This window comes from Moschus berezovskii, chromosome X (assembly GCF_049115385.1).
Source record: "Moschus berezovskii isolate FMDL1 chromosome X, NW_MosBer_1.0, whole genome shotgun sequence".
Lineage (NCBI taxonomy): Eukaryota > Metazoa > Chordata > Mammalia > Artiodactyla > Moschidae > Moschus > Moschus berezovskii.
In genome coordinates, this window is record NC_142488.1 from 101403456 (window position 1) to 101430782 (window position 27327).

General features: G+C 42.7%; 2 protein-coding genes across 2 annotated transcripts in view; both read right to left on the minus strand.

The window, feature by feature from the left end:
• Positions 1-1364: 1364 nt before the first annotated feature.
• On the minus strand, positions 1365-27245 carry CAPN6 (calpain 6). Its single transcript, XM_055393639.2, has 13 exons — positions 27113-27245; positions 20806-20985; positions 10841-10972; positions 9530-9738; positions 8822-9014; positions 8074-8267; positions 7741-7818; positions 7449-7635; positions 5435-5557; positions 5043-5245; positions 4345-4466; positions 3447-3583; positions 1365-2929 (listed from the first exon to the last, which is right to left on the minus strand). The coding sequence occupies exons 2-13, from the start codon at positions 20968-20970 to the stop codon at positions 2747-2749; spliced, it is 1926 nt and encodes a 641-aa protein (XP_055249614.2). The 5' UTR covers positions 20971-20985; positions 27113-27245; the 3' UTR covers positions 1365-2746.
• The window catches only part of DCX (doublecortin), a 159483-nt gene continuing 156386 nt past the window's right edge, over positions 24231-27327 (minus strand). The window contains exons 7-8 of the mRNA XM_055393396.2: positions 27113-27257; positions 24231-24287 (exon numbers count right to left, since the gene is read on the minus strand). Coding sequence (XP_055249371.2) covers positions 24231-24287; positions 27113-27257 — 202 coding nt within the window. The remainder of the gene's footprint in view (positions 24288-27112; positions 27258-27327) is intronic.

A 27327-nucleotide genomic window follows, 5' to 3' on the forward strand; every position in this document is an offset into this window, starting at 1 on the left:
ATAGAGTAGTCTGCATTTTTGAGATTTTATGTGAATGGAACCAGGCAGGATGCACCTTTTTTTCCCCTTACTTCTTTCACCCAAAGTTATTATTTTGAAAGTCGTTTATGTCGTTATCCAATACATACTGATACATGTTCATGCACTGGATTTATTCTGGGAAGACCAAGTCAACTGACATTATATATGTGTATACTTAAGTATACACATGAGTATGTAAGTTAGAGAGGTAAATATTCTGAGAGAAACATTTGGTGTGCTATTTGCACACTTCTTAGTATGGAATTATGGATACACAGGTGGTAATACAGATGTAGGGAAGATGCTACCACTTTCTGGAGACAGCATATTTTCATGGAAAAGCTCAAGCTTTAGGCATCAAATGGACATTATTATCTGATTAATTAATAATCATTACATGATTACTGACCAGCAACCTTGAGTTGTTATTTATGTGTTATTTAGCCCTGAGCCTCTCTGTTATAATTGTGATGATGTTATTTATCCTCTCTGTTCCTTCATGTCATTTTTGTTAAACAGACAATGACAACACTTCATATGCTTAAGTGAATTCAGTTGAGTTCTCACTTTTAAAGCATTGAGCATGGAGTCTGACACATAGCAGGCAATCCAAAAAACTGTTAATTCTTTTCCTTTTCTATTTGGGAAAAAAATTCTCATTCTTAAAAAAATGGGAGTGCATTTGCGTTTAATCATGATATCATAGTGCCATCTGGTGACCATAGAGAGCTATTACATTATCTGTATTGGATACTTCATTTCTGACAAAGTTCAACTGCCTGAAAATATCCTGGACTTAGGAATTCATCTCTAGTGTGTCTGGGTTAGCGTTGCAAGGACAGGGAATGAGGACTGTGCTTGAGGACCGTCCTGTGGAGCTTGGAGATGCCTCCTTTGCATGGGCATCCTCTCCTGTCGGGAGGCAGAGCTCAAGGAATAAGGAATTTTCTTCACAGTCTACCCTAAAATGGGCAGAGGACAAGTTGAGTGTGGTAGGAAGTGAGTGAAGTCTTGAATGACCTGGCCACTGTAACTTTGGCCTTGAGTCCAATCTCAGAGGGGTTTCAAAACCATGTAACCCCGGACACCACACAAATATCCCGACTAGAAAAGGAACCCCCTTTTCCAATCTACCAGCCCCACCCCCACCTGGATGAATAGAGCCAAAGTTTCTACAATCATCAGTCTCGTGCCTGAGCTCAGGTTACAGCATGTACCCCTTCCCTCACCCCACCCCCAACCCCTTGAACAGCTCCCAAACAAGTCTCTTCCTATGGCCACTCTTGCCACCTCTCCGGTGCCGCCAAATCAAGTCAAGACTGGTCAATTAATTAAATGTGAACTTTATTGTGCTTTGGATTATGTAAGGCAGTGTGGTGGAGAAGTGGAGAAGTTAGACAAAAAACATGGTAGGAAAGAGCGAGCTAAAAATAATCTACAAAATAATTTTTTAAATGATTGCGTGCTGAACTAGACTAAGCTATGTCATTGTATTCATTATTGCGGAAGCATTGAGATATTCTAGGAGGTGGAGGTTGGAGGATGGGGAGAGGCTTCATGGAGGATGTGGCATTTATGCTGGGCCTTGAAGGAGGGGTAAAATGTTGATAGATGAGGTGGAGGGAAGAACATTTCAGAGAAAATTCTGTAGAAGGACTGAAAAAAAAACAAGAGGGCAAACAAACACCCCCAGGGAGTGACGCTTCCCAACTGGGAAGCCTGAGGGGGCTCAAGCCCCCAGATGGGGTCTTCAGTACCAATGATATTAGAAGGCACAGGGCAATGGGCTTGTTTGTAAACCTAGCAGCAGCAGGAGGTTTCACATTGCAGTCAGGGGCCCCAAACTGAATTCCGCCTGGATGGACTCTTTCATCCTGTGTGGTCCTTATTCATCCTTCCTCTTGCCCACTGACTGCCTGAACGGTAGTTCGTGCGCGCCCACGTGCGCGTGTGTGAGTGTAGGTGTGTGTGGATGGGTGGGGGACCGAGGCTTTGTCTCCCACTGCAGCTTCTTCCACTTTTCCCTCTTGTGGCACACAGCTGGTTTCCGTGGAGCTGGAGCTCGGGCCCTTTCCACTGTCTGAGCCTCAGGGAACTCTAGCTCTTGATTAAGCACCTAGGAAGCTTCCTCAACATGAAGGTAAAACCTACTGTGGGGGGTGACTTGGATTAGGGCAGGACTACTCTTTCCAGAGGTGGAGACTGATGGTGGTGGTAGTGATGGCGGTAAGGGCTGGGGACGTATGAACAGACTCTGGCTGCTGTGTAAAATGCTGCTGGGACTGCTGTAGTGTTCAGTCAGGAGCTGGGATGTCAGGCTAGACCTGCTTGGCCTCGATCACCCCTCCCCCTTCCTCAACATGCCCTACAGGGGAGATATATTGGGGACCTGAAAACGGCAATGACATTGGTAGAGTATCCAGGCTGATGTTGTCCTGCTTGACTCTCACCCCCGGAAGCCCCAGAGATCTTTATTCTTGGCCAACATCTGTCTAATCTCCAGATGGGACTGTCACCTCCCCCTGTCCAGCTGCTGGAGGTAAATAGGTTATGTAGCTACTTATGCTACTCAGATCAAGAGGTATAGGGAATTTATCAGAAGAAAAGGAAAGTTAATTACTGTGAATTTCTCTCTCAAAAGATTGGGAATCCTAGATAAAATCTAGCATCTGACAGAAAATGAAAGGATGGAAGAGCTCTGTCAGGCTTCCCTGGAGCTGGACATTTAGAGCTCAGTGAGGTCATCGCTCGAAATAACCTTGAAGCTGATGTGGCCTTGTTTCACTTTGGCGGTTGGGCCACCCTTCTTACGCAGGTACAGGGACTTTAGTTCACGGCAGTCACTGGGGTCAGCATCCAGGGTAACCTGGCCCAAGAACTGATCACAGAACTTTCGCTTGTTCCATACCTGGAGAGACAAGTCAACAGAGTGAGGGTGAGTGGATTTAGAAAGGGCTATTTAAAACCCAAGGACTTTCTCCTAATACCGCTTTGAGTAGGGGAAAAGCACCTCAAAGAGCAGAGATGAAAAGCAGAGTTCAGCATCAAACTTGGCAGCTGGTTAGAAGCAGTATAAATCAGGGGAACACAGCCAAACCATAGTGATCCATCCTGACCTAGCAGGTTGAGGGCCATGTGAACTGGCATATGCTTCCCTACATGGGAATTTGCTGTGCCTGTGTTAGCATGTGAATCTGACAGCATGTGAGTTTCCAGCCACAATGAAATACGTGGAGGAGAAGATATTTAGGATGGACATTCATAAGGAAGTCAGTGATTGTGCCTAGTGGGAGCTACCTGAGTACAAAACAAATAACCCAAAATGACTCTTGCTCTGTATCCTAGTCATCTGTGATGCACTTGGGATCATCTAGTATCTAGTAGTGAATAGGAGCCACTCTGCTGGTCCCTGTTCACATCTTTACCTGAACTATAATAGGAATGTCAGTGGTCCTTCTGTAGAAAATGGCCTGGGTGTCAAAAATGGCATGAACGGTGTTCTTTTGGACAGGAGAACGAACCTCTTCCTTTCCACACTTGATGATCAAATACGGGTTTACAGCTGGAACAAAGTAACCGTTATTTTGAATGCAGTGATGAAAAGTCCTCTTCCTGGATAGTCAAAATGATCTCACTAAGTCTACTCAGGGACTTTTAGCATAACACCTGGTTAGTAGAATGACCTAGGACTTTGGTGTCTAGTTTCCTTTTCCTTTCTATATTTTATAGAAGGATATAAAAATGAATGCTAGATAGGCCTTCCCAAAGATACTTATATCCCATTTTCTCCTTTTTAATTGAAGTATAGTTGATTTACAACATAGTGTTAATTTCTACTATATAGCAAAGTGATTCAGTTATATATACATATATAGCCAAAATGTTTCTTCGGGTTTTCTGTAAGATGTCGTGGAAAAGCCCACACAAACTTTTCTGTCAATCCTTTATATATATATATACATATGCATATATATATATATATCATTTAAATATATATATATATCCTTTAAATATATATATATAATATATAATCCTTTAAATACACATGTATATTTATATATTTTATGTATACAATATATATACATTATTTTTAACTATTCTTTTTGACTACAGTTTATCACAGGATATTGAATTTAGTTTCCTGTGCTATACAGTAGGACCTTGTTTATCTATATCTCATTTTCCTAACTTGGTTGACAGCCATTCTGACTTTTCTACACTGAAAATACCACTAGAGAGCCTCATCTGTGACCATCTTTTCTAATCATATATGCAATAAGTTAAACTGCATTTTGGTTTCCCAGACACCCCTGCATTTCTTACTTTCATTGGCATACTTCTTCTCCAGGCCCTCAGCGCTATGCACTGTGATCTGGGTGACAACCTTGGGGTAGCCACGAGCCAGATTCCAGCAGGACATCTTGGGCATGTCCATAGTCAGCTCCCTGGAACATCAAAAGGAAGACACGTCATCCACGATGAATGCCCTTTGATGAGGAGAAAGGCTAGCCAAAGCAGACCTTGTTGTTGAAAAACATGAAATGCCAAGGGGCCTAGCCCATTCCTCCCCAGACATGGCTTATATTTTATGGGTATGTTTTCCTTTCCCCTTGCTTTAAGGCCCAGAAGATAAAGATCAGAGTAGGCAGGGCTGGGATGAAAAGGTAGCTTTGGTGACCTAGCACTCAGAACATAAGAGAGATGCAATGAGGAGGGCCAGCTGTTTAAGAGAAGAGAGAGTCAGCCAGAGAACAGAAGATAAAACATAAGTGGAAAAACTTAGGCTATAGGCCCGTTCTCCTTAAATGGCAGCTCAGAGCACTGAAGCCCAGACCTCCACGGGGAATTCCTCACAAATCACCCCTCTTTGAGACATGGTTCTCCTGCCATCATTTCAGTTAAATCTGACTTGCACAACTTGGCCCTTTGAGTATCCATCTAGGGGGAGAGGGCCAATGGGGTTAGGCCTTCGAGGCAAAGCCCAGAATAGGAGTTGGCAGGGCTGGCCAAGGAAACGGCACCTGAGCTGGACAGGCACTTCACAGAAGATTCTCAGGAGGAACTCGCTGGTACGGCCATGCTGGAACATGGTTGGGACCAGCACGTAGTTGCCCTTCTTCAGGTACTTGCTCAGAAACACGGTGCGTGTGTCGATGTAAGTGGAGGTCCCGGCACGCTCCTGAATGTAGAGGTGGTGGAGGCGGAATTTGCGGTTCAATTCCACCTAGAAATGCAAGAGAGGGAAATGCTCTATTGCACTCATATCATGGTTGGGTTTTTTTTTTGGTTTTGGAAGATTCTAGGTCCTCTTACTAGCTTCATCCTTCCACCTTTCTTAATTCCCTTAACCCCAAGGCATCTAATTTTGACGTTGTTTGCCATTACTGTCTCTGTTCCAAAGGCCCATTCTTACCTTGAAGAGCTCAAAGCCAATGATGTAATTGTCAGGTCTTCCCATGCGGCGGTATGTACGCAGGTCCTTTTGCTGCAGAGACATGATGACCTTGTGCTCATCCTCTGGCACAGTGAAGATGTACTAGAGAAAAGAGGCCACCAAGGAGCTTAGTTAATGCACTTCTGCTTCAGCTGGGTCAGCTCAAATGTCAGGGAGAAAAACTCTACCTCTCGAAGCAGAGACTTGGGTTATGTTCTGGGCTTTGCCACTGACCAGACAATGAAACCTTGGATAATTCATTGACTTGCTAACTGTGGATTCTAATGTTTGTTTCTCCCTATGGCATTCAGCATGTGCTGAGAGACACAACTTCATGCCCAGGCCTCTGATTCCAAAGAGGGTATGCCTTCTTTTAATAAATTATTAGTTAGGCTCTTGGTCTTTTTCCCCCCCAATTATCCCCTTATTTTTTAAGTTGTACATAGGAAAAACCAAGAATCTATAAAGACAGAAAGCATTCTTGCTTGACTTAACCTGACACAGCAGCATTCCCCTAGGCTAGCCTCTTTTTGCCATCCCAGATGTGTGACTTGTGGGAGGGGTTGGATGCAGTTCCTTGGTGAATTGATGCTTTGCTATCACTATTATAGGGAAGCTACAGGGCTGTGTTAGAGACTTTCCAAACATAATTTGGAGAATCATGCCATTGGGAAGTGAGCCTAAAAGGCATCATATTTTTCTCTTTGCCTCTGTCTCTCTTTATCTCTCTCTTTTTCTGTCTCTGTTTCTGTGTGTGTGTATATATGTGTGTGTGTGTCTTTCTTTCCCTCCTAGAAAGAAACAGGAAACAGATGCAAAATCATAGGTTCACAAGGACCCCATAGATATATCCTCTGAAGACACTTAAACAGTGAAGCCAAAAAAGCCCATTTCGTCAGTTTGGTATATGTGTCTGACAATTAAAGCATTCCCAGGGTTGTAAATGAAGGGAGGTGGTAATAGGAGCTTTCTTCTCTTTAGGGACAATTAAGGTAGAAGGAAAGGAGAAAAGTATGAGTTAAGTAAAGCAGTCCACCAAATTTAGCGTCTTTCAAAATGGCTGTCAATGAGGTTCATGGAAAGAAAACACTCATGGCTAAGGTTGCAGCAGAGTCAGAATTCTTGTCTCCTGTGGGCTAGCTCATCAGCACATTTGTGGATCAAAGCATCAAGATTATTATAGGTTCAGGCTTTGGATGTTTGTAAATTTTGCTTTGAGGTGTGCCCGGGCTCGACCTCTAATGTGTCACCAGGCATAGCATTGTAATGGGAGATGAATGGAATGGGTTCATTGATATGGTAGTGATTCAAATCCTGGGAATAATGACCTGGGATTCTAGACGAGAAAAGGGAGTCCCAATGATGGGGTTCAGGAGAATCACCTGCCTGAGAAAGAGGACACATATAGTAAGCGTGCACCCCAGGGAGCAATTAGGCAGTAAAGATACAAAAAAGAATTGAGAAAGCATCAAAGAGCAGATCCTCTCTCTCCAACGTGGGGCCATCACAAGGAAGCAGGGAGTGTCAAAGCATACCCAGCAATATAGCCAAGAGAGAGGCAGCCAGAGGAGGTGGTTTGGATTTGATATTGTTGCCAAATCACATCTCTGCAAGGAGACACAATCTACTGTGCTTTACAAGCATCTGAGCCCATCCCTCTTCGTCTTGGTTGATGAATATTACACAATAGTGGCCAGTGGGAGAACTGATGTCAAAGAAACATTCCAAGGTGAGACCTGGCTTCCTATTGCCTTGATAGTGAAAAGTGAAAGTGTTAGTTGCTCAGTCGTGTCTGACTGTTTGCAACCCCTATCCACGGAATTCTCTAGGCAAGAATACTGGAGTGGGTTGCCATTCCCTTCTCCAGGGGATCTTCCTGACCCAGACACTGAACCCAGGTCTCCTGCATTGCAGGCAGATTCTTTACTGTCTGAGCCACCAGGAAAGCCCTATTGCCTTGATAACTTGAAGACAAAAAGAATTTGGTTCAAACCTGGGGGTTCTGCAGGAAGGTATCACGGTTGTTATAGCAGCCTCCTGAACGATTCATTAGGGGATCATCGTTCACAGTCCAGCATCCCACCACCGACTCCAGCTCCTTGTGGCCAAAAAGTGGGTTGTTCACATTGCGGCAGACATTGAGTTCATGGAAGTTGCGGCAAAAGTCCTCCAGGCTCATCCTGAATGGAAGGAGTGCAGGAGAAAGAAATGAAGATGGTACTTAATACCTACCCCTGCAGTTCCATGTGAAAGCCTCAATTCTCTTAGCACAGAAAACTTCTCACCAAAATTCTCCATCATCAGACATAACAATCCCCAGGTTCTTGCGATCTGCTGCAGTCAGTTGTTGCCATTCTTCAGAACTAAAGGCAAATGAACAAAGGGATAAGCCAGTATGTTTGACATTGACTTCCTACAGCAAGCAGGATGCCAAAGGAACAGAATGCATGAGGATTGGGACAGCTTTGTTTCACTGTCAGCTAAGTCACAGACTCCATGCCCGAGAAGGACCCACAGATGTCAGTAAGCATTAACAGCCCACTAGCAGCCTGAAGGATGGGACTGGGAGAAGGTATAGGGTTTGGGAGATGCAGCCATCAAAGTGGAAAGCCACTCACATCTCACTCCAGGGGCCACTCCATTCCTGTCTTCCCAAGGGGTTCCTCAGACGAATCATGTACAGCTTCTCAGTACTGAAGACTTCCACAAGTCTTTCTCCGAGGCGGATCTTGCGAATATCAGTCATGGTGTAGGTATGGCCCTTCAGCAGACCCCAATCAGTTTCAACTTCTTGTTCCTCATGGTCAGGAAACTGAGAATAAAAAAACATACATAAGGGCACAAGAATTGGGAGAGCCAAGGCTTGGCTCCTCCTCTTCTGTGATTGGTTTACACCAGTATGGTTGAAACTAGTTCTCTTATGTACATGGCAATTTGTTCCTGCCACCTAACTTGACACAAAGCAAGCCAAGGAAAAGAAGCAAAGAATTTAATATAACAACTCAAACAATACAAATGACCCATGGTAGTACATTGATATGAAGAGCATCAAAATTTCGTGGGACTGGTTAATTCTTTGAGCAAACAGCTATAACCTCCACATTCAGGAGCAGAGGTAGGAAGAATAATTTAGCAGAGGCTATTTATATCTGCTTGAATGCTGCATCACCAGGTTGGAATGACTGGTACAAAAGGATGATACGTTAAATATCCTTAGCCTCAGAACCAGGGCTCAGTGTCTATTGTTAGCTTTCTGAGTTTCACATTGTCTTGTCTTGGATCTCCAGGGTTAGGGTCATGTTCCACACTAAATGTCATGGTCTCCTCCACCAAAGTGAGTAAAGAGTGGTTTTGATGAGTACATACCTCAATGGAGCAACAGATCAGACCTCCTTTGGTAAATGTCTTGTACAGTTCCTTAAACAGCTTGTACTTCTCCTCAACAAGATCAGTGTATCTTCCCTTCTGCATGTCAACAGTTTCAGCCAATGTGCCAGTGAAGTCCACAATAATATCACTGGTGGTCAGACCATCAAGGGCTTCATAACAACCAAGGAGCCTAGGGGAAAATATGCAAAGTTATCTTTGTAAAATTATTTTTCCAGGTCTAGGACATCTTGTTCCCTCAAAATTAGAACACTCCTTGCACAGTCAGTCCTTACCAGCTAGCTTTTCTCTAGGCACAGAAGGAGAGAGATTTTGAGACTATGGTCATATTTCCAGGCTTAGGCTATGTTGATATAAGTCCATGCATGAAACTTCTTTCTACCAGTAAATATTAGACAAGGAGGAAATCTGAGGCCATAATATCATGTGATCCTTAGATTAGCCTCAGAAAGGGGGCACCTTTCTGAGGGAGCAGGTAGGGGTTTAATGGAAATTGGAACAGCTTATTTCTTTCTCATCTAGAATTATGGAGGGCCAGTCCCAGGTCCAAAGCAATGCCTTGGATCTGCCTGACATCCCACCCAAGGCTAAGCTGGGAGAGCATAAGTATGAGTTCCCAAGGATGAATATGACCTTCCTTCCCTTGTGTAGCCTGACCACTGACTAGTCAACTCCCCACTTCCTTACTTGGCATAAGCTTTTTCCAACAGAGCATTCCAAAACTCATTCATGGAGGTGGAGAAGGAGAACACAAGATCTCCATTGATAGTGGGCAGCAAGTCATCAATCACCACCTCGGTCCATTCTCCAAAATGCCAGAACCGGAAGTGAAATATCCCAGCATATTTATCTAGTTTTCGAGGGTCCCATTCCTGTTCCTTATGGTTGGGGATTGTCTGGAAACATAAGAACATTCAATCAGTCAAATTTTATTCACCAGATCATATCCAGATAGTGAGATTACAGTTGACTTCTGGAAAATTCATGGGGCAACAGAAAGCACACCAAATACATTTGACTTGGGTCTAAGTTAGGAAGTCCCTGGTAGGGCTTTTTATCCCCCTACAATTTTTGCTTCCCCAGTTCAGTTTTGCTGAGAATAGTATTACCATGCTTGCCCTGAATACACACAGGATCACAGGGGGCAGCAAGTTGTGGCTTAAATTATTTCCCACAGATAATGTACAAAATTGATCATGAGAAACTGTCTACACAAACATATTCATGGTTGCATATTCAGCCCTATAAACAAGGCATTTTAAAAAGCAAAAATTATTCAAAACACAAGGCTCCCTGTGGTTTTAGAGGTCCACCCTAGAGAGTTTGTGCAGATTCTATAGATGATAGATTTTATTCACACCTTGAATAAAGTTACATTTTGGAAAGTATCCTTTTAAAATTCAATTACACTTTCAGCTTCTAAAATTGTTTTTCTGAAGAAAATGCTGTACCTTTGTCTCAAATCAACTCTTCGTTGCCTTGAACTTGCCTAAATGCCATAGAAATTTTTGTACTCTTAATAATTTATTAGAACCTTTTCAAGGATATATTTCCATCTTTCTCACCTTTTCTTTTATTCATATCTGTCAGTGACTTCCTGGCTCCCAGTGGGTTGTTTTTTTTTTACCCCAGTAGGTACAGAGAGTGTAGCTCTATGCAGAGCTACTGAGTCAAAGTACTGCAAGTGAACAAAAGATCAACTAATACGTGTGACAAAGCAAATAGAGCAAAACGTTCATGGTAGAACGCAGGTGAGTAAATGGATGTTGACTGTAAAACTCATTCAACTTTCTGTATTTGTGAAACCTGTCATAATAAAATGGAGGAAAATCACCTCCAATTGTGAACACTTCTGACTTCAGGAATTAAACAAGCTAAGAAACACTTCTGACTTCAGGAATTAAACAAGCTAAGAAAGTTATGAGCTGACTTTTCCTAAAGTTACTAAAGAAGACAAGAAGGTAGAAGCCAAGTGAGATCCTGCAGAAGGGAGAATACCTTTGTCCAGTGACACTCCTGAACAGCCAAACAGGAAAACGCAGAGACCATTGGCTTGTGCCCCAGTCTCCCTTGGGTCAGCTGGTGGCTGCTGATGTTGCCCACAATCAGATGAGGGTCATCGCAGATGTCCTGTGGATACAACAATTGGTTCTAAGAATCTGAGATGTGTTTCCCATCAGACAGTGTGAGCTCAGCTGCACAGGACAGACCTCACAGATGAGGTAAGATCAAAATATGACCAGGACTTCCCCAGGTGGGAGAAAGGGAAGGTTGTGGGGTTGTGAGAACAAACACAAAGCAGTAGATCATCAAACCACAGGAAAAGGGTCACGTGAGGGGGTGGAAGGAGAGGGTGAGAATGAGACACGGTGAAATGTGCTGGTGCCCTCAGACATAGTTATTGCAACAGCAGCCAGCTTGTAAAGAGGAGAGCAAGGGATTAGCACATTACATTTTGATCCTGTTTGTCAGGATGAGATTTCCTGAAGTGCCTACACTTGGAAGGGTGATTGCATTTGAAAGACAAGGTCTGATGGAGGTGGACATTAATACTTCTCCCTCTCTAGGAAAATGAGTTAGGAGACCTTATATATGAAACCCATTCCTAATAAAAAGCAAAGGCAACAGTGGTCTCCATGGCAACTAGATTTCCCTCCATCCTTGGATGAATACAGATGGCAGCAGCACTAATAGCAGGTGGTAATAGACTGTTCTGAGGAGCACTTCAACAGACACTCTTTTTCTCCAGTGGATGTTCCAAGGGACCCTGGACAGACTGGCTGCGGTATTTGTTAGGGGCGTATGTGTGTCTTTCCCTAATATATCATTAGCTGTGCCATTCCCACTGCAAGGAGGAAAATAAGGCCCAAATAATACAATTACAACACAAAGTAATAGAGGCATTTTCAAAGTATAAACAATGCCTGAAGGAAAGATCCCCAAGTTTCCCTGGTGAGAGGTGGAATAATTTGAATAGTAGTGGCAATGCTCAGGTTGAAGCCTTAAGAATGACTAGAGTTAGCAATTGGACACGGGAGTGGTACGGAGGTATGATGAGTAGAGAGACAGGCACGGACAGAGGCATAGCCACATACATGACACCATATAATTGAAGACACGTTTGTGTGACCCAGAGTATCAGCCCTTGGAGAGTTCAAAGGCAGGAAATACCAATGAAGTCTTGGGTAGATGGAGACAGTTTTGTGGAGGAGGCCTTTGGCCAGTACCTTGACATTCTGCTTACCCAGCAGAAATAAATCCTAGTCTCAAACGGAAAGAAAATCTAGACATATATCCTTTAAAAAATTATTAAATAGACATCTATATTTTTCTGGTTCTCAAAACTCTTTTTTTAATGGACATAATTCTCTTTGATGAAGGGTCTGGTCTGCAGAATGAAACATTCCATATATTCTTTAAAAGCCAAAATAACTCTGGAAAGGAGCAGACATTCTGGGCAAGGACAAGACCAAACTGAAGATTAATTGATCATCCTTTTGCCAAAAGGAGAGTTAGGTGGGTTGTCAACTTTGTATTTTCCGGTCTTTTTTTTTTTTAGGTGTCTCATCATTACTTTTTTGTCTTAGAAGAAGACAAAATTTTTTCATGAATTTGGAACTGCCTGTTTTTTTCACTTATGGAGCATAGAGCAGGTGTGTTGGGTGAATTCAATTTTAATATTCTTTCTCTTCTGGTTGTTCCTTTGCCCTTTCTAAGATGAAATGAAACCCAATTTTTCCTTTCTGAGCTATGCATTACCATTTTATGTGGAGCAAGATGAAAAGTTATACCATGATTTCCTGGACTTAGATAATGCATATAATAATTTCCTAGCATGGAAAAATCAGTAATGTGAACACTGATATGTGGGGAAGTGTGCTTTTAGATTATTAAGGCAAATTACTTGCTGGTTTTGTGTGGAGTTATTAGTGGTTGTGGTCACATTAGTCTTGAATTTCCACAAGGCTTTCATTCATAGCAGGGATCTAGGCTCAGCAAACACTTTTGGCATGTCAACTTCTATTTAAGACCTAAAGGATCATATAAATAAGCAAAGAGACATGGAAGCAGAACTCAAATAGAGGAACTGTACAATTATTCTCTTGTTGACTAATCTGAAGGTGATTATTTTATATACAATGTGTGTGTGTATGCGTGTGCATGTGCGTGCACGCACATGCGTTTGTAAAGCTATGAGGTTGGGGGCGGTAGGAGAAGGGGACGACAGAGAATGAGGTGGCTGGATGGCATCACCAACTCTGTGGACATGAGTTTGAGTGAACTCCGGGAGTTGGTGATGGACAGGGAGGCCTGGCGTGCTGTGATTCATGGGGTCGCGGAGAGTCGGACACGACTGAGCGACTGAACTGAACTGAACTGAACTGAATCATGGGAGAACATGTATTTGGGGAAAAAAAACTCACCTTATTTGCCATTTCCTCTCATAAACTGGCCCATGCCCCAGTTTTACTTCACCACTCTTCATACATGATGGGTGGTTATTTAACAATAGGTTTAAAAAAATAAGTTAACAGTCCATAGGCTGTCAAGCCTGAAAGGAACTTAAGAGACTATTTAGTCAACCTGTTTATTTTACAAATGAGGAAACAGGCTCAGAGAAGGGCAGTAACTCACCCCTCCTGGTATTCAGCTAGTTAGTAGACCTAGAGTTAAAGCTTTAGGTTCCTCACATAAAGAAAGAGAAGGACCTCTAAACATCAACTAGTCCATCCTTTTTCCTTTAAGTTTATTAATGGCCACCATGTAAAGGATAATACTGTGCAGTTCTTCAGGGGTGGAGATACAACCAGCTCTCTCAGTCATCCATCCCAGGGTTTTATCTCTGCTTAATGCTCACCGAAAAGCTCTCCCTCATTCTGGAAGACTGGCTTAAGACATGTTTTAGCTTTTGGTTCCAGGCTAAATATAATATTACCAATGAACTTTAATCTCCTCAACCTCATCCACTAACTATGAATCAAACTCTTATGTGTGTCAGCACCATGATGTGAAACATGGGAGAACATTTTTATCAAGCCACTTTTTTTTTTAACCTCTTTAAGGAAATGAAAGACTAGAAACAGCTAAGGAGGTAGAAAGGGTAAAGGGTAATGAGCCAATGCAAATCTACAGCCAACTGGACTTTTTGGTGACAAATTTGAAAACAATGAAATGGCTTCTTATTGCATTTTCCCCTAGATTTGGACAACTGGGTATAATTCCTGTGGGGGTAAGGAAGCAAGGCTGGAGAAATTTCCCTGTAAGTCAAAGCTGAGATGCAGAGTGCAGATGGGACCTTTCAGCCCAAGCTCTGCTGAAATGGTAGGGAGTGGAGTTGGAGGAGAGGTCACAGCTCACACAGTCACATATTTGAGTGGCTTGAGAAGTAGGGAAGATTGCTGAACCCCTAATGGTTCCCAGCTGTGTTGGCGTACTCAACATGATCCTGGAACTGGGCTGTTTGTCAAGGCAAATCACTTCTTAGCGGGAAAACACACAACTAGGAAGTCAAGCACCAAGAGTAAGTCCAGGAATGGTCTCTGCAGACCCCCATCCTGGAGCCAAAGCCTTCTACAAGTAAAGCAGTGTCTCCAGGAAATATGTTGCCTTAGCTGAGCACTGAAAGACCCCTCAATGTCCTCACCTCGTCTCCCCTCCCAGACTCCTCGGGATCAGGGGAGAAGGGGGCTTACCATTATAAGCTTTGAAGCCCCCCACACTCTATATGGCACTTACCACATCCACATCTTTAGTGATTTTTTTTACACAGGTGAAATTTGCTGACAATAAACACTGAGGTCCAGGGTAAACCTCAAGAACCACAGTAAAGTGAAAGGCTGCCTAGAAAACCAGCGGCCAGAAGAACATAGGCACTTTCAAATGTGCTATGGGCTGTCTAGCAGTCCTGTGGGGCTGGGGTCAGTGTGGACACTTACAAGTGAGGCTGGCCCTGTAGTAGGTACATTACGAGTAAGTCCAGGATAAGTCATCCTGAAAGGCCTAGGGCTGCCATTCAGGATCCGAGGGCTTTACCAGCTAGTTCAAGCAGTTATCTTATGCTTAGAAAACTGTACCATCTCCAGACACAACATGTAGGTGGACCTCCTCTCAGGTGCCAATGTTGGCCCCTCTGCTCAAGGAATCCACTTTCCTGGGGAGTTTCGCTTCTGCATGAATATCTTATCATCAGTAAAACGTTCTCTTCCTTCCTAATGCCTCCAAGGAAAATTCAGTATGGAGCTGTAGAATAATACCTTAAGTTCAACTTCCACTTTCAAACTGGACAAGCAAGTCAGTACAGAATTATCTTCTTTAAACCTTCAGACTATTTCAAGGAGACTCCAGGGGTAAATCCTAAACTGCTTTATTGGGAAAAATTTGTGTATCTGTAATGGGATACAGTTCAGCAATGAAATGAAACAGGTACATGCTATAACATGGATGTTCCTTCAAAATATTATGCTAATAAAAGAAGCGAGTTACTTTTATGATTCCATTTTAATGTCTGGAAATGTTTAGAATTGGCAAATCTAGGAATGGGAAGAGAATGTTTTACCAACAGAAACCAAAAGTGAATCAGTGATTGCCTGTGATTGGGAGTAGGAGGGGTTTACTCACTGCAAATGTACACAGTGGATTTTATTGGGATGGTGCAACTGGTCTAAGACTGGATTGTGTTGATGTTTACATAACTCTGTAAATTTTTTAAAAATCATTGTTTTGATAAAGTTGCTGAATTTTATGATATATAAATTATACTTTACTAAAGCTGTTAGTGCTTTTTTTTAAATTTAGAATCTAAAATAAATAGGAAAGATGGTAAGAGTATAGGCCTATTCAACTCTCTTTGATTGTGTCAACAGCTAAAAACACTTAGGACTATTCAGGTGAAGGGATGTGGTCTCCGGGAAGAAAAAGGAATTCACGAGCGGTCTAGGCCCAAACTATACTACAAAGGTGTTGCATTCAACTGGGTGTTGGAAATTTCTATTAGGACAAGAGATATGTTTCCTTCTTTATTGGTCCCTCATGTGTAATCTGGGCTTCCCTGGTGGCTCAGTCGATAAAGAATCTGTCTGCAATGCAGGAGACATGGGTTCAATCCTTAGGTTGAGAAGATTCCCCTGGAGAAGGAAATGGCAACCTACTCCAATATTCTTGCCTACGAAATCCCATGGGCAGAGGAGCCTGGTGGGATATGGTCCATGGGGTTGCAAAAGGGTCACACACGACTTAGTGACTCAACCACTATCACCACCATATCTACCACCAAGGCTTGTGTATCCTGCTTCTAAAATCTCCTCTCCTCCTTTTCCTTCCATTCCTCCCACCTTTGCTTTAATACAGAACTTCAACAGCCTCTTCCCATACAAGGTAATAAAATGGCCCCCAGGGAGGATACTCCCTGGTTGAAGACCTGGGCAAGGTCAATGGTAGTGGTGGCTGAACTCAAAACTTGACCAGGAGAGCTAACAGATCTTGTGCAGGTGTTGTGCCTTCTCCCACCACTGGCTGTGCAAATCCCCACAAGGCCTTGCTCCATTTTAGTCGGAGATTAGCTGAGTCTGACTCAAGGACACCATTGTAGTAGGGTGTGAGTTAGTCAGGAAAAAAAGCCAGAGGTGGGTTGGAGGGGAGAGTGGCTGGAGGGAGCTGGAGAAGAGACTTTCTGTGGGAATTTGGTGGTTAGATTTCAGCCTAAAAATCCTACCTGCCATTTTAGGATCACATGGTAACTCAGTAGAACTTAGCTCTTCAAATTTTCTAAGGTCCAGGAGGACAGGAAAGCCCAGGAATACAGGTCTCAGGGAATATACCTGTGTACCCAGGAAGCAAGGCCAGTAGCAGGGGTCATTGGACCAATGGAGGCCTTAAGGAGAAGGATTTTCCTCTGGAAGATATGAGCCAATGAACTGGCATCAAACAATTGCAAAAACCTTCTCATAATCCCTGTCAATCTAAAATGGTTCCTCAGGACACAGCAGAGAAGTGGCAAGTGGGAAAAAGAGGAGCTCAATCCTGCCCTAGGATGGTGGGGCTTGACTGCAGTTGGTTGGTTCAATTAGCAGTGATGTTTACAGACATGGAGGCTGCTCAACCCGGGAGGGGAAAGAGACAGAAAATATCAGGTTAATCGTGCTTCTTCCCTTTTAGAGTCTTCAGAAAATAACCCTGCTTGCCAATGAGGCAATGAGTCCAACGACCCGTTGGGTCTTCCTGAGCCAATTTAGTGAGGCCTAGGGCTGTCTCTCAGCTTTCCTAATGGGAGGCCAGAGAACTTTGACGTGGTTCTTGACCACAGGCTTGGCCTCCACTCTGACTGGAAACTACTCTCCAGGTTTTTGAAGATTCAGATGGTGGTCCAGAGACTTGTTTCTTCCCCTACTCCCCGCAAGAGGCCCCCTCCCCAACCACTTCAATCCACCATGATCTCCTCTTCTTCAAAACCCTATGTTGATTTACTGTCTGTATGCTTAAAATAGCATTTCCTCTATCCAGCATTCATTTATTATTTAACTCTTTGATAGCTCAATATCTATCTCTTCAACTATAATGGGAGTCCCTCATCTCAGATCTTGTCTGTATCTTGCATAGAGGCTGGCATAGCGTAAGTGCTACATAAATATTTCTCAACTGACTCTCCCTTTGGGCTGAATAAAGACTAAGCTCAGAGTATGCTCTCAAAAGGGAGGGTATGGGTCAATTAATGGATGTGCAGCATCAACATGGTGAGGAGGAATGTGAGAACTCACTGGAGGGAAGCTATGTATTTTATCAAAAGACACACAAGCAAATCTATGTTCCCTACATGGCAGTGTGGTTGAGTAAAAATTAATACAGGCTTTGGAGTCAAACCTGGATTCAAATCCCAGCTTGCTAGCAGTCTGAACCTGGGAAAATTCTTACCTTCTTCCTGAGACAGTTTCCTCATCAATAAAATGAACATAGTATCTACCTTTCTTTTTTACACTGGGAAAAAAGAATTATATCAAAGTGGATTTTTAAATACCTACCTTGCTTTGCTGTTGTTGTTTAGCTGCTAAGTCATTTCCAGACTTTTTGCAACCCCAGGGAGTGTAGCACACCAGGCTCCTCTGTCCATGGATTTCGCAGGCAAGAATACTAAAGTGGTTTGCCATGTCTACTCCAGGGGATCTTCCCAACCCAGGGAGCAAACTCGTGTCTCCTGAATTGCAGGTGGAGTCTTTACCACTGAGCTACCAGGGAAGCACCACTTACCTTGCTAAGCCATAGCAAATGAGTATGAAATTTTAAAAAAGGTATGCTGCTGCTGCTGCTAAGTCACTTCAGTCGTGTCCGACTCTGTGTGACCCCATAGACGGAAGCCCACCAGGCTCCCCCGTCCCTGGGATTCTCCAGGCAAGAACACTGGAGTGGGTTGCCATTTCCTTCTCCAATGTGTGAAAGTGAAAAGGGAAAGTGAAGTCTCTCAGTTGTGTCCGACCCTTAGCGACCCCACGGACTGCAGTCCACCAGGCTCCTCCATCCATGGGATTTTCTAGGCAAGAGTACTGGAGTGGCTTGCCATTGCCTTCTCCGTAAAAAAGGTATAGAAAATTCCAAACACAGTATTTGGGCAAATAGCAGACAAGCCCTAAATGCTGATTCCTTCTTCTACCCTCCCCATTTCCCTTCTCTTCCTGACGCTCCCTCACCTTTGAAGGAGTATCACTTACCTCAGAGGCAAGATGGACTATTGCCATGGTTATTTAAGTTTTTTCCTTCAGTGCTAATCCATCTAGGACTCAATCCACAGAATTTGAAAGATTAAGGCAAAGGACAAGGGTCTGAGCCAAGAAAGAGCGGGGAGGATGTGTCTAAAGATGGGCCAGTACAGGAAGCACTGCTGGTTCGGTTCACAACTGGGGAACGGCTTCATGTTGGCTTGTGATTTTATGGCCCATCAGATCCCCTGCCACCTCCTCCAGGACCTCACCCCCATCCATTATCCCTTCTTTCTTCTGAGTCTTTAACCTCTTCTACTTTATTATTTCCTCCTTAGCCTATAAATATGTTCAAGTCTGTCCTATTTGTAAAAGACACCCTCCCCTAGGAAACCTCCCTCAATTTCCTGCTTTCTTTTCAGTTACTTCTACCCTATTGACCTCCCTTTTTCCATAGCCAGTTATCAAAAAAGAGTGATGGCCCTGATTATCACCATCCAGAGTGGCTCTCAAACAGCATACTTCTATTTTCTTCATGTGTTTTGGGGGAAAAAACTTACCTCTCTCTATACTGAATTTGTGGCTAATGAATTCTGCTCATGTTTTCCAGATTTGTTGGTAAGTCAGTGATCTACAAGGGTGTCAATAACTGGAGGCATAGAAACCCAGCAGGGGTTGTAATCTTCCTTCTGATGGAGAGAACTTCTCCAAGTCATATTCTCAATGGCTATCATACTTTACAGGCAAAAACAGAGACATGCCTTTGAATGATACAGAAAACAAGCAATTTAAAGTGATCCATGTGTCTTGGCACCCCCTGGTGGCAATTTACATAAAGTGACATAGCTCATGTAAGAATCCCTTTTAGGAGTTCAAGTTGTGGAAACTGACACTAAAGAGTGATAGCTTGTTCCTTGAAGAAGGCAAATCTCGAGTTGCTGACTGAGAAATAATGCATAGAAAGGTATAATCATGAAATAAGATCAAAAGGTCTTCAGGATATTGTGAAAGTCTACAAATTTGCATTGTATAACAACCCTAAGTGACCTGTATACCTGCTCACCCACTTTGGGAAGAAGCCCAGATCGAATATCCTTCTATCTTAGTAGACTCTTTAGATTTAACCAGGTTACTATTTATTCTCCAAATGCCATCATCCTATCATTTTATACATTGACCTCCTGCTCACATAGGACTTTTGAAGGGATTCTGACACTTGCTTTAGAGATACCATCTACAGATGCTCCACAGAGAACCATAGTAACTATTAATAAGTGGTGAGAGAGCTACTAGTCTTACTTGGATCCCACATTGCTAATGGTGGGGGATACAGATGACGATATCTAAAGAGCAGCAAAGAAGCCTCCCTCCCCCAGTTCAAACCCCATCTTGTTCCTGGTCAGTTCATTTCATTTATGCTCACCATATAAAGAGTAAAGAAAAGGCAAAGAATCTGCCTGCTATGCGGGAGACCCAGGTTCAATCCCTGGGTTGGGAAGATCCTCTGGAGAAGGAAATGGCAACCCACTCCAGTATTCTTGTCTGAGGATCCCATAGACAGAGGAGCCTGGTGGGCTACAGTCCATGGGGTGACAAAGAGTCGAAAACGACTGAGTGACTAACAACAAGCCTATGTAAGGAGTTTTCTCCTTACTGGTCTGAGATTATCTTGAAGTTACTGTGAGTGGTAACTCAGTAAAGAGATGAGAGTAGAGCATTTTGAGTTACCATATTTACTCAAATGAACTTCCAAAAGAAAACAAGAACAGTATCTCTCTCTTTTGGTTCTTTCTAAATTACACAATCTGATACAATGCGATTAAAATTCAAGATTCCTCATGTTAGAGTCAGAAGCCCAGATCCATAAAACTCATTATAAAGTTGTCCGCTGGGAATTTTTAAGGCAGTGAAAATATTCTAATACTATAGAATTATGGATGTATGTCACTATATATTTGTCCAAACCCCTAGAATGTATACTAGGAGTGAACTCTAAGGTAAATAATGAACTATGTGTGATAATGCTGTGTCAGTGTAAATTCACCAGTTGTATCAAAGGTACCACTCTGAGAGGCGGTGTTTATATGGGAAATCTCTGCACTTTCCTCTTAATTTTGCTGTGCTCTAAAAACAATAAAAAGGCTGCTATGCTATAAAAATTAATGTTGTCTGCTAAATTGGTCTGTATGCAGCGGGCTGTGTAAGTGAAACAGTGAACCAAGATAATTATGATGAAAGAGATCAAGAGGGAGACAGGAATTGAAACCACAAAGTTACCTGGGGACGTTTCCATATCACCTTTCCCGGAAGCAGTCGGTTGTAGAAAAGTGAATCATTCTCAGGCAAAAAGGTTGGATCACAGAAAAGTCTACCATCCCTGATGCATTCCTGCTTCAGTTCCTGGTACTTCTGGTTTTTGAAGAACTTCAAAGGAGGACCCATAATGTCAAACTATGTCTAGAATGAGAAAATTGTTGTTACTGAGGGAAGAAGTTCTCAAGTTTATGAAAGATTATCTGAGATTAGACCAACAGATGCCATCCCAGTGATTTATTCCAGAATCTAGGCAACTTGAGTTTAATTTTAAAGAAGTCACCATTTTCAGGGAAAGAAGATCTCAGATTCTGCAACAAATTAGTTTGGGGCTTGGGGTAAGGCATCTAAATCATTCCCAGGTCTCAGTTTACTCATTTGTCAAATGGGTTAATATGCACTTTAACAATCTTACTGGAAAAATAGATAATAAATGTTAAGATTGAGAGTTAAACATGCTCATTATAATTTAAGGGCAATCTTCCATTTTCCATTGGCAGAGACAAGTTCAATCACAGAACAATTCCAAATTTGAAGAGAAAGGGGAAAAATAACTTTACTATATTCAGAATAATTTGGTGCTTTGAAGGGCCACACACTTTGTGCTTGAGGGGGAGAAACAGCCCCTTTCACTTCTAACAAGCCCTTTTACACAATTCCTTTCCTCTTATCATTAAAGAGTTCTGCATTATTACTGGCCAGGGAGACTAACACAAGAAACAAAGCTCAGCAGATGGCCTCCAAAGACTAGGAAAGATAGAAAGTTTGCATGTGTCTTTCTTCTTAAAAGTCTAGTGTGCAATCATTTGCTTGCGATAAAAGGCAGACTCTAAAATTCAATTACACTAATTCGGTAGACTATAGATTCTTATCCCGTGGCAATACATTGTTGCTTTCTTTTCTGAAAAAAATAATCATGGCTAAATAGAGAATTAATACAGTGGCTCTTTAGGCAAGGTCTATCAGAGTGCCCACATTCAGATGTCCCTAACAACTGGTTTTTATGAGGGTAATTTGAAATGCAAATTTGATTTTAAATACCAGGTTTTTCAATGCCTTTTTAAGATTCACAAAAATATATTTGTAGTGATTTTAATGATCCTCTCATGACAGTCAATGTTTAAATGTGCGGGGATGTAAAATTTATATGGCACCAAATATTTCAAAAATTTATTTTAAGGATAACTGTGTCTACATTCTGTGATTACATGAGGGTTGAAACAAAAGAATCCGGCTAAGGTCAGAGTATCTGCTAAAAAATGGACCAAATTTAGGAAGGGAGCTAATTAGCACTTTCAAGAGTATCTGTGTAGTAGCATAGTTCAAAACTTAGTTAATAATGAGGCAGTTGCTACTTTATAACAAGTGTAATATTAATCAGACCTCTTTATCTCATTTTGTGTTCCTTTAGCATTACTTTGAAATGCCTTACTGGTGAAGAAGTCTCCCCATTTGAAAACCATAAAAAATCTTTAATGTGATGTTATTCGCAACCTCCACTATATGTAAACAAACTTACCCTTTCTCTGAAGCCAAGGACTAAGAAGCTGAAAATAATCAGTCTTTCCACCAGTACTTGTTTATTGGCAATTGTTTTTCAAATGGAAGGCTACAGGACGCTGCAAATACCAAAATGCTTCAGTCTTCAGGTTTAAGTCTGTCTATAGGTTTGAAATATTAATGTATATTTCATTGCATGTGAAATCCTGGATGACATCAGTAATACTTTTCTGTTAAGCAGCATCAGAGCCAGTCTGAATGTGTGCCCAGGCTCCCTTCTGGAGCCTTTTACAAATGGATCCCAATTTTCATGTGTGCTTAAATTTATAACAAACACTACTGTGCCTCTTGGCTTTTCCTGGAAGGTTGGGTGGATTGCCAGAGGCTGGGGACCGCAAATGGGGGGTCTTCTGGGGCAATTAAGATATTTAGTTTGCTAAAGCCTCCTGGTCCCTGAACATTTTGGATAAATGAGTATTTCCTGTTCTTGGGAAGGCCCTCTGCCCCTGCCAGTCTCCCTTGTTAGTCGGTCAACTGGGAAGGCAGGCAGGAACCTGCAAATGGAATCCTTGTTATATCAAGAGGGCCTGTCTACAGACAGGAATGGCATCAACTGAAAAGAAAATCAAGTTTAATTTTCACAACTGGTATGATCCCAGTTGACTTTATCAGAGGCGGGATGTACAGCTGGTGCGGATCATTCCGGCCTTTGAGTGAGGGCACAAGTATTGTGGAGGAGCACAGGAAATAAGGAAGAGCAAGCTACCAGCCTCAACTTTGACTGGTTCCGGTTAGAGTAAAATTGCCGTCACACGTCCTGTTGGACTTGCAGACTAGAACTGACCCCAATTTCTGATTAGGTAGCAGGAGAACTATATTCCATTTGTTGTGACCTTGGTTTCTTGGTGCCTCAATTTTCTCATCAGGGGAGTGGGGTTATTTATCCGATCCTCCTTACTCTGTGGCTGTCCCTAATGAGATGGTTAATGTACATGTTTTTGAATACATAGAAAGGGCTCCATAAATGCAAGATATACATGGTAAGCCCTCTCACTGCCTGGCACAGAGCTAGGCACACAACCATCATTCAGGAAATATTTGTAGAATGGATGAATGCCTTATGGAGAAAATTCATGTTTGTGTGGCAAATTATTGCTTTATGGGTGCATTTCAGCTCATGTTCCCTTCATGGCAGCTCTGTTTAGCAGATGTTATCTGGGCCCTTCATTTTGTATCTTCAGAAATGGCTGCTCAGACAAGCAGCAGCTAGAAAATGGTGGCTCTCTGTAACACCAGATTTAGTGTACAGATTTTTATCACACCACACTGCTTCCTTGCTCACTGCTTTCTTAAAGAAGCGGTTTTTTTTTGTTTGTTTGTTTGTTTTTAGCTCAGATGAGGAAAACCCTCCAAAGCAAACATGATACCTAACTTTGAGGCACTCTGCCTAGAATTTATTGCCGTGCTAAATATTGAAAAGGTCCTTTATTTCCATGGTTTGATAAGCATGGGAGAATCTAAACCCTTCACATACCAGGGTTCATCCCATTGCGTCTCAGAAAACCTTCAGAGACTCAGAAACTTGAATTGGGTTCATCATCAACAACTTGCCCTGTCAGGGCATAAGAGAGTGGAGAAGGGAATGTTCCTTCTTTGCTAACTTGTATCCAGCTGTGAAGACCAGGGAGCCTCTAGGTTAAAGAACACACATAGGAAAGTCCGAAAACAGAATCAAAGCTGGGGATGCTTTGAATATTAACGAAAGAGAGCCTCCAGCTAACGAAGGGAATGGTTCGCTTTTAAGAAGAGGGACCTTGTGTCTCGGAGGTCTAGTATTATGGGAGGCTGGGTGAAAAAGAGTGTGGAGTTTTGTATTGAGATAATGGTCTTCAGCAGTTCTGTTTGAGCAGGGCTTCTCCACACCCCTGGGTGTGGTGAGTTCGGAACTGCCAAGGGAAATTGAGGGAGCCTGCCACGTAGAACACGAGGTCGCACTTAGGAGAGGGAGCTTTTGCTGCTCCCTGGACTGGAAAGCTTGGGCAGCTGGACAAACTGTTAAGAGGAAAATCACTTGTTCTTTACTTGTGGGTTAGCCTTAGAGTAGAAACCAGATTTTGCTCTAAGAAGTCAAATCTGCCTCAGTTTATTCAAGAGTGATGATCTGATGGGAGAAATCCAGTCTGCGGTTTATAAACTGGTTTTGACTGGGATGAGTGAGAAGGGAGGGGAGGGCATTTAAGGAAGGAAGAGAGGGAGGGAAGGGGGCCCCCAGGGTGTTGTTTCTGGCTGGTTTCTCCTTTCCCCCAGTTTCCCCATGTGCTCTACTTAGGGCAAATTTGGAGGTCAAAGCAATGAGGCGTTTGCGGAGCACACTGAACACTCAAGACTTGACTCTGCCCTGACATGAAGTCACAGCCACTTTCAGCTCAGTGGGCGACCCCTATCCTCACTCCTGCAGCCGTGTGGGATGAGAGAAACGGCTTGGAGAAGGAGAATTAATAAAAATCCAGCATCCGCATGTTATACAGAAGAGTGTGTTCTAGGTCTACACAGGCAGAGGCATAGCCACACCTGTGGGCACACGTCTGCTGTGGGGAACATATGGCTGTTCCGATTCAAACGGTTGGCCAGATATCATGGGGTCTGAAAGGGACCACAAAAGTCTTATGACCCAACCTTATATAGGACACATCTACTCTGCCCAGAGAGAAGACTCTGTTCTTCTGAGAAAAACAGAAAACACAGTTTCCTTTGATTACATTGTTGCAGACCTCTGTCAAAAAAAAAAAAATTCAAAATCCTAAAAAGAGCACAGGTAGTCAGGAGATCCAGGGTCACATCCCAAATACCATTATTTAGTGTAAATAACATCTCTGTCCCTCAGTTTCCCCATAAGAGCAATGGGACCAAAATAGCTGCCCCATTCACCTCAGGGTGTTATTGGGGACAGCTAACAAAATTAGGAATATGAACGTGCTTTTTAACTATTACGACCAATGTAGGGCAGTAGTATTAGGAAACACTCATTTTGAGCAAATTAAATCTCTTTTTTGTCTTTATTGGGAAATGAGGATATTAAATCACAAACATTCAAAAACACCAATGTAAAATGGTCCTTCTGCCTTTCAGTACCTCCCCTCTGTTCCACCTCTCCATTCTGGCTGATTTGCCCCCCTAACTCTTTTCTCCCCTTCTTGGCTTGAATAAGCCCATCCTATAATTCTAATTTTACAGCCTTTCAGAAACCTACTTTCAATTTTTCTAGAATGTTACACTGGATGGACTCTTAGAGGGAGATTGCTTAGTCCAGTTCCTTGCTTTTACAGTGAGGTAAAGGGACTTGTCCAAGGTTACACAGTTAGTGACTAAAACCTGGACCTCCCGACTCGTCTTTTTTTTTTTAACCACAGTTAAAAAAAGCGGAGGTTGGGGGAGCATGCAAACACAAAACCTCAGGACATTGCTTGTGAAAATGTGTATTGTCCTCTTCTTATGAGAATGCACTTAGGAGTTTTGTTTTTGAATTGCTGACAGAAGGTGAGATGATTTCAAATCAAGGCTAATCAAAGAAACACTGTTTGGGGGTCACAAAGGGGCTTTTTCTGCTTTTAATTTGGGGACTGAAAACTCCCAAGGATACAGAAAGTCTGCTTTTTAACCTATTCCTGACGACATAAGTGTTTAGACTTCTCCCTCGCCTGCTAAGGACTCAAGGATAAATAAAGAATGCTATTCAAATCCAAAGTATTCATATAGGCACACGCGCGTGTGCACACACATGCACAGACACACAAACTGCAAGAGGAATGCCAGTTAGCAGTTCCCCATAGATTCTTTTTCTACATTCCTTTAGACTATAAAATGTCCTTAATGTCACAACAATTAGCAAATGAGATATTAGTCGATTTTTGAGAAAAATATTAATATAAACAAGGGATACTTTATCTTGAAGCCAGAAGTGACTGTCAGAATGGCAGAACCTGTTGAATTTTCCTCTGTGCTTTTCACTAAATTTCAAGCTCCAAATCCTCAGAACTAATTTTCAATTGCAATGCTCCAGTCCCTTCTCACCCCAGCCTGCTCTGGTCAAGTGGCCCAGCTGAGCCCAAGAACAGGGCCGTTGAGGGGTGTGCAGAGAAACCCAACTGAAAATCAAAGTTTAAACCAATGCAAAAATCAGGAAAACAAAACCAAGGCTCTCCTGAAATTGCCGAGATCAACCTGTCAACAGGACAGGAGGGTCCCAGCTCTGCAGACAGGAAAGACCTTGCAGCCATTCCCTCCTGCGCTGCAGTGCACCGTCCAGGCACCCCATTGCCAAGGCTTAAAGACCTGTGCACAGAGTGTGCCTCCAAGATTTTGCCTGCATTTCAACAATATGTCCATGGCTGGGGATCAGCAGAAGCTAGAATAAAGCCCTGACAATGTGGTCTCCCTCCGACACTAGCCTCCCAGGAATGGAAAATCAAAAACAAACAAAAAAAAACAACCCACCAAACAAACAAACCCTGAGCAGATATCACCAGAAAAATCTCATGGTCAGATATCCACAATTACCCTCCTTAGACATCCCAAAAGAAGCAATCCAAAATTCCATTAGTTTTGAAGTTTTCAAACTGTTATTATGCACACATATTCAATCCAGACAAACTGTAAAATGATAGCTGTGGAGTTTACCTATAAAGTTCAAGTTTCTTCACTTCATTTAGATACTCAAGTTATCCAGCAAATAAGATTGCAGGATGAGTTTGTGAATGTCTGCTCTCCTCACCTGAGTTATCCCAGGAGACTCGCTGCTGCTGCCGCCGCCGCTGCTGCTCTTCACCAGGTAACCCCTACAAAGTCTGTCCAGTAAGTGCGGCTGAACAAAGATTCTGGCTTTCTTAACCTGAAAACTATTTGGGCTGTACCAAGCTCTGCTCACAGGGGGAGGTGCCCTGCATTAAATTCAGGAGACTTGGCCCCGCCTAACAGTCAGAAACTGAT

Bases quoted from the DNA above. Each gene is read 5' to 3' on its own strand.
- CAPN6 (XM_055393639.2), bottom strand. From the start codon at position 20,970: ATGGGTCCTCCTTTGAAGTTCTTCAAAAACCAGAAGTACCAGGAACTG. The intron at 7,636-7,740 runs GTGAGAAGTTTT...CCTTCCATTCAG, and splicing joins TCTGATGATGGAGAATTTTG to GATGAGCCTGGAGGACTTTT. The intron at 5,246-5,434 runs GTAAGAATGGGC...TTGCATTTCTAG, and splicing joins TTGGCTTTGAGCTCTTCAAG to GTGGAATTGAACCGCAAATT.